Raw genomic sequence first — 7331 nt, 5'->3', positions numbered from 1 at the left:
CTTCTCTCTCTCTCTCTCTATCTATTAGAGAGCAGCCTTCAATGGAGAAATTTTTAGAGAAATAAAGATAGAAAATGGAAAAAGTATGTCTCTATTGTAATGTAGTGTATATTATATAATACTTTATGAAAACAACGTCAACTTTCCACCATTTTCATGGAAACAAAAAAAAAACATAAACTCAAATTTTGTTTGTTGATAAAACTCAAATTTGTTTTGTTGAACATTATTGTTTTCCAACATAAAAGGATGTGAAATGGAATTTTTTTTGTTTGATTTTGACCATAAGCAAAGAATGGAATCAGAAAACAGATTCCCTCCCTAATTGAAGGGAGGTAGACCAAGAACATATATTCATTTGGTTTTGTTTATTTTATATGTTATTGTTTGGAAATTTACAAATTAGAAGAAAATCAAAAATGTACTATATTAATAGATGGTTGGCAGATCGTGGAATTCAGAAACAGTGCGAATCCCAATAACAAAGCATTTGATGCCTTTCTTCTACCACACTTTTTTATTCCCAAAGTTTTATCAACTAGACACGATTTTTTTTAATAATAATAATGTCAATATATGTCCTCGTTGTCAAAAACTTAAACTAGTAGACTCATGGTATTTTTCGTTTATATGCAAATTTATATCAGCATCCCAATCATTATGGGACGGAAAGACAAAAAAAACCAATAATTATGGTATTAACTGATAAACTTTTTACAATTATATGCTTGGTTTGAGCATAGTGTTTTAGGCACAATCAGTTTTTACGGTTGAATTAGGGTTCTATTAGACTCGACAACTCCACATGATTTCTTTTTTTTTTTGGGCAACCAACTCAACATGATTTCTATGATATGCAATTATGCATTTAATTAGTTTGTTTGAAAACGTTGGTACTATGTTAGATAAGTTTTTGCCATGATGGTGTCATGGACACTTGCTCATTTAACGGGGATGGTATCAGGCCCAACGTACTAATAATATTTAGGTTCTTCTATAAAAGAACCTAAATCTCATTTGCATGTAATATTGATTCTCAACTTTGGTTAAACTTTGTGGGCTCTTAAATATGATAATTTGCTAAAACACTATGGGCCAAGCACCAAGCCTGCATATATTTTACTTGCTCAATTAACACCATTTCTACTCTCTGATGTAGAATAAGAAAGAAAAACAACACACAAAAAGAAAGATTTTATGGCAAGTGAAAGACGTCTTAAGAAGGTACATATACAAATATATGAAATCAAGTGGTGTTTATTCCACTAAAGAAAACCTCAAAGTAACCAAGTGGTGTTTGGTGAAGATGCGCCCTGTGTATCTTGTTTAAATATCGAATTTCACCATCCACAACTATTATTGAAGATTTTCTCTGATTATAAAAATATGCTTTAAAGTTTAAATGATAAGAATATAATGATAAGTCTAATAAATTTTGGTTTAAGATTTACTCCGGTAGCCAGAAAAAAAATAATCTAAAAGTGTAAAATTGTCAGAGAATAAAATAGAATACTCATCTGTAACTTCAAAGTAACGGTGTATATTACTGATGGTATAGCACAAAATGACGTACGTTTTTAGAATTGTGTTCGTGAATAGAAATAAAGATGAGATTCCTTAAAGTTGGATAAAAAATCAACGGCCAAGGTGAAGCATATTTTCAGAAGTCCTAACTTCCATACTAATTAATACATGAACTAACTAACCCTCAACAATTTGTAACACTTCATATTAGGGAAAATAATACAATTTTCTTTATCAAAAACAAAAAATAATACAATTAAAAAAAAAGCTTTTGTACACCTTTTTGGGGTACGTCCGTTATGGAGAACCAAAAACTGAAAGCATGCGTCGCACGTGTCAACAGCATCAGAACACGTTGCTGGATTCCTTACGCATTTCAGTTTGTATATAAAGGTAAAGGGTAAACTATTTTTCCACAAATTTTGTAGAAACATTTGTTTTAATGAAGTAGTAAAATCACACACTCACACGTCTGCTCTCTTCATAAGGTGGAGTTAATAAACTGTTCATAAGTGTGGAGGTCTACTAATTTAAGAAATTGTAAAATTTTTATCACAATTTATTTTTATAATCGGGAAATCTCATAAAAGAATTTAGACAGAATCTGTGTTCTTTATATTTTGTATTAGGAAAAAAAAGAGAGCCTAATTCTACGAGACGGTCACTAGACTATGGATCTATTTGGTAAGAATGGTTACTGTTAGCTTTTAATTTACACTATTGGTTATAAAATTTTAATTTTGGTTGTAAAAGCGGTAGCTGTTGCTTATTATTCTAAAATATTTCTTTTTAAAAAATTGAAATTTTTAAGAAATAGATATCTTAAAAAGCAGAAAATAAAATTTAATTAATTAAATTTAATTAGTAATTATCTATATATAAATCTACAAAGTTTTTAAATAATTATGAAGAAAGAAGAAATAGAAAAAGAAATTTATATATTTATTTTCTTAGGTTTTTTGTATAAAAATTACTTGCACCTAATTTTTAGAATTCATGACCAAAAACAAAAAATCTGATTTTTACAACTTTAAAACTAATAAATTAAAAAAAATCTGTTTAAAAAAAACTTTTAAAACTGTGAAATGAGTTAAAAAGTCCTAACCAAGCAAAGCCAATCATCATTTGGTTAATATTCATTGCGTTATAAGCTATTGTCACCTAGTTGTCTCATTTATATACCTCTCACATCTCAAGTCCATAGACTCATCATAGTCCTAAATGTTTGCGCATTCGATTTCCAAATCTTTATTATTCGCTAAGATTCACTGTCCGTTTTTGATCAGAGGAAAAAAATTTCTGTAGTGTTTCGAATATTTGGTTTAAGTGTTTTTTATAGAGTACAATTAATACTTTAGAAGCACAGTAGACTCTATTCTAAGTGGGATATGATAAAATCTTAAATAATATTCCGGAAACATATTTTACCTGAATTTGGCATCTACTATATCATACAACTCATTTATGGTACTAAAATTTAGTGGACCACAGCGACGAAAAAGCTTGGGGGAAGAAAAAGAAAGAAAGAAAAGAGATATATGGGTGTGATAAATAAAGCTCATGGGCTGAGAGTCAGAAATGCGTAACTCACTTAGCTAGCTTCTCTCTCTCTCTCTCTCAACTGTAAAAAAGTTTGGGTAGAAAAGTAGAAGAAACAAAAAATGGTAGGGCGTGTATGTGAAATGTGGAGAGAAATGAAGGGTATAACGGCAATGGTGGTGGTTCAGATAGCAACCGCAGGGTTGAACATATTGTTCAAGCTTGTAGTGGAAGATGGTATGGAACCAAGAGTTCTCGTGGCCTATCGTCTCTTCTTCGCTACACTTTTCATGCTTCCCCTTTCCTTCATCTTTCAAAGGTTGCTTTGCTTTTCTCATATATGTGGTTGTGTTTGTATGTTTTGATATTGATACTAGTTGCTTTTTTTTTCCACTTTGGTTAATTTTCTTGTTTTTAAATCCATGTGATCGATCGATTAGGAAGAAGAGGCCAGAGTTCACATGGAGTCTATTCTTACTAGCATTTCTCTCGGGGTTACTCGGGTACGTAAAAAAATGTCACACGAAAAAAAAAAAATGATTTTCAAGCTCTACATATGTTCAAAACTGCAACTTCTATTCTTACCAGCCGGCCAAAGTTATATATGTTCAAACTAAAACATTATTCTTCAAACTGATAAATTGATCAAACCCATATTGTGTGAATGTTAGACAACTCGCATAATCCTATGATCAGTTCTCTGTAGCATAATCCTATATATGTTCAATTCTCTCTATAGACGCAAACCACTTTCCAAAAATAAAAGCCACTAGCTAGCTAGGTGAGTACACTAATTTTATAAGTAATCGCCTAGGCTCTACAACAATCAAGATTTTAGAGTACACTAATTTTTCAAGTAATCGCCTAGGCTCTACAACAATCAAGATTTTAGAGTACACTAATTTTCCAAGTAATCGCCTAGACTCTACACACACACATATATATATATATATATATATATATATATATATATATATAACCATATATTGTCAATATTATCAACCAGTTATTGTACATTTAAAATTTAACCAAGACGTAGAAAACTTTAGGAGTCTGTAGACGATAACGTTTTAACGTAATCAAATATGATAAACTAAAGGTGAATTAGGGTGCATGGTACATAGTAGTTTCAACCATATTAATCAATATTATCAACCAATGGTTTAGGCTAAGTTTAGGCTGAAACTACTACTTAAAAAAAAAATCAAACAATAAATTTAATCAGGAGCGTATGGTCAAATGTCTCGTCGTAGAAGACTCGTCTTTTTTTTTTTTTGGGCAACGGGTAGAAGACTCATCTTATAGGTTAAATTTATATACCAATTTCACTATCTACGAAGTCAAAAATACAAGTTTATAATTTACAAGTTTACAATAATTTGGTGATAATGGAACAGTGCGGTTATACCAAGTATTCTGACCATTACGGGTCTGGCTCTGACATCAGCAACATTCACCTCGGCTGCTGCCGTTCTCAGCCCCTTGATCACTTTCATATTGGCTGCATTTCTTAGGCAAGTCTAATCAATAAACCACCATTTTTTATCCATTTCTTTAGGCTTATCACCTTACAAAAAAAAAAAAATCCGTTTAAATTCTATCGGGTCCTATAGGATGGAGAGTGTACGGTTTGGATCGAGCGAAGGGAAGGCTAAGGTTTTTGGAACTCTGTTTGGCGTTGGTGGAGCTCTTGTCTTCATATTCTACAGAGGAAAAGATATCCATCTATGGTCAACTCACGTTGACCTAGTGAAACAACCACGGGACTCCTCACGTGATGCTACCAATCATCACATCTCTATCCTTGGGGCTCTTCTTATTTTTGGTGGTAACTTGTCCTATTCACTTTGGCTATTATTGCAGGCAAGTCCTTTTCATTTATCTTCTCCATATTGTCATGTATGTGTGTTAGTGTGTGTGTGTGTGTCTATATAATAAGGCATGTGATTTCTAAACTATTCCGCAACCTCCATGGCTTCATGCAATGTTTACTTTGTGATATATAGGACTAGAGTCACTAGACAATGTGAAAGTAGTATAATCAAATGGTTTCACTTTATGCTCATGGTTTTTAGTTTAATGCAGGTTAAAGTAAGCAAACGATTTGGAGGGCCTTATTGGAACGCAACGCTAATGAACATGATGGGAAGTATAGTGGCTGTGCTAGTAGCTCTTTGCTGGAACATCGATTTGAAGGAATGGAAGCTAGGATGGAATATCAGGCTCTTAACCATTGCTTATGCGGTAAAGAGAATATATATATTTTTGACGCAATACAGAAAGATAACCTTTTTCATCAGTTTGTTTCTATAAATGTTTTTTCGTCCATAAATCGTCAAAAAATTGTCAGAAAAAGTGGTAGTAGAATATACATTATCATTGTTTTCTTTAACTATTTGAAAGCCATGTGTAAATATTTTTATTTCACTGATGAAAAAATAATTTTCTTAAAAGACAACTGGTATTTTTGGTGTACATAACACATTCATACAAGTCCAAGAGAGAAGATTCATTTAGGTTGGCCTTGAAAATGTATAGACATTTTATATGTGTTTTTTTTTTTTTTTGTTGTTGAGAAAGAGTATACATTTTATGTGGTATAATTCGCAGGCAATTGTGATTTCCGGGATGGTGGTAGCTGTCAACGCATGGTGCGTCGAGTCTAGAGGGCCGTTATTTGTATCGGTATTTAGCCCTGTAGGACTTGTGATCGTAGCCCTTGTCGGATCATTTGTTCTAGATGAAACACTTCATATTGGGAGGTACAAAAAACATTGTATTGTTTTCTGTGGAGATGGATTTGGCGATGTATATATGTATATAATGGTTTTATTTTTACTTGCCGACGTTACAGCATAATTGGTACAGTGGTTATCGTGGGAGGATTATACCTTGTGCTATGGGGTAAAAACAAGGAAATGAAGATTATCACTACGACCTCGGATTTTATTGAACCAAATAAGACTAGCAAAGACATCACACTCAACAATCTCCCCACTTTAAGTAGTGCAAGTGTCCCTTGAATCCATATTCAAATCAACCATTAATTACTTTTTATATATCTTCTAGCTATTAACTAATTATCTATATATTAACTAATTATTTATGTAAGCTAAAATAAACGATTTATGGAGTATTATATGGATTATTTATCTATAGTAGCTAGGACGACGATTTCTTTAGCCTTGTATGTAGGTTATGATGTGCCTTCGTGTTCGTGACTACCACATAAAAAAATCCAAAATTTCAGATGTCGGATTATCGATTTAAGAACAATACAAAACTGTAAAATCTTGATTGTTTTTACTTTTAATTTATTCAGCTCTGAGACTAAGCTTTATCATACTGCCCACTTCACAGGACCGTCTCAATTAAACAATTCGTTATAACTTTTTTTTTCAGGAATATCATTTTCATATATACATATTCAAAATTTTGACCTTTTTGTTTTTCAAATTTTTTTAAGTAGACGATATCACTTACAGCCTATATTGGGAGATTTGGGCAAAACCGTAAAAGGCCGATAATGGGCCGGTAGAATAACAACCCTCTTTCCTAAACCTAAACCCTTTGTCATAATTGATTCCCCAAGCATCCTCTTGAATCTTTGATTCGTACAAGACAAATTACCAAAAGATTCGTGAGTTTAGCAAAGGCCATACGACACGGTCCTAGACACAGAAAAGAATAACTCATTCGTATAGGCTTCGTCTTGCCTCGTCTTGAAAACATGTACACGTATTCAGGTATAAATGCATATTTTCAAACCCTACGTACCAACAACAAAAAAGAAAAGGAAAAGGATCCAAAAATCCACGTTAACACATGACATCTGAGTATCGACCAAGAGTTATTGTGAACGGAACAAGAAGAACAAGAACGTTCCATTACTTCTACTGCCGTCATTGTAGCCGTACCATTAGGCTCCGAAACTATGGTCTATATGGTCCTTTATGTCCTTTCTGTTCAAGAGAGATCAATCTTCACGATGAGCTTGACATTATGAGGCTAAACCGACCTTATTGGGATACCGATACCGATTGGATCACTCTCCATCTTATCAACTCACCTAGAAGCCGGTTCAACCATGATCTAGTTAATACCGATGATGATCAATTCGTTGATGTCATGCCTAACGAACGTGTCGGTCCACCACCGGCCTCTTTAGCTGCCATCGAGGCTGTAAAGAATGTGACCATCGGGGAAGAAGATTTGGTGAAAGAGAAGGTTTGTGCGATATGCAAGGAAGAATTTGAAGTGGAGAGGAA

At 33.0% G+C, this 7331-nt stretch overlaps 2 protein-coding genes across 2 annotated transcripts in view; both read left to right on the top strand.

Annotated features, from left to right (window-relative positions):
* Positions 1-3120: 3120 nt before the first annotated feature.
* On the top strand, positions 3121-6298 carry LOC18008442 (WAT1-related protein At1g68170). Its single transcript, XM_006391115.2, has 7 exons — positions 3121-3382; positions 3504-3566; positions 4461-4577; positions 4677-4926; positions 5149-5307; positions 5674-5825; positions 5918-6298. The coding sequence occupies exons 1-7, from the start codon at positions 3186-3188 to the stop codon at positions 6084-6086; spliced, it is 1107 nt and encodes a 368-aa protein (XP_006391177.2). The 5' UTR covers positions 3121-3185; the 3' UTR covers positions 6087-6298.
* A 577-nt stretch (positions 6299-6875) lies between these two features.
* LOC18008358 overlaps positions 6876-7331 on the top strand; it is a 679-nt gene continuing 223 nt past the window's right edge. Inside the window, exon 1 of the mRNA XM_006391114.2 lies at positions 6876-7320. Within this exon, the coding sequence (XP_006391176.2) occupies positions 6889-7320 (432 nt within the window). The 5' untranslated portion in view covers positions 6876-6888. The remainder of the gene's footprint in view (positions 7321-7331) is intronic.

This window comes from Eutrema salsugineum, unplaced genomic scaffold, assembly GCF_000478725.1.
Source record: "Eutrema salsugineum unplaced genomic scaffold, Eutsalg1_0 scaffold_9, whole genome shotgun sequence".
In the NCBI taxonomy this organism is placed as follows: Eukaryota; Viridiplantae; Streptophyta; class Magnoliopsida; order Brassicales; family Brassicaceae; genus Eutrema; species Eutrema salsugineum.
Note: the sequence above shows the minus strand (reverse complement) of the source record. Positions and strands in the feature narration are given on the sequence as shown.

Excerpts from the sequence above, each read along its gene's own strand:
- LOC18008442 (XM_006391115.2), top strand. The coding sequence starts at position 3,186 with ATGGTAGGGCGTGTATGTGAAATGTGGAGAGAAATGAAGGGTATAACG. Across the intron at positions 3,567-4,460 it reads TTTCTCTCGGGGTTACTCGG|TGCGGTTATACCAAGTATTC; the intron begins GTACGTAAAAAA and ends ATAATGGAACAG. Across the intron at positions 4,927-5,148 it reads CACTTTGGCTATTATTGCAG|GTTAAAGTAAGCAAACGATT; the intron begins GCAAGTCCTTTT and ends AGTTTAATGCAG.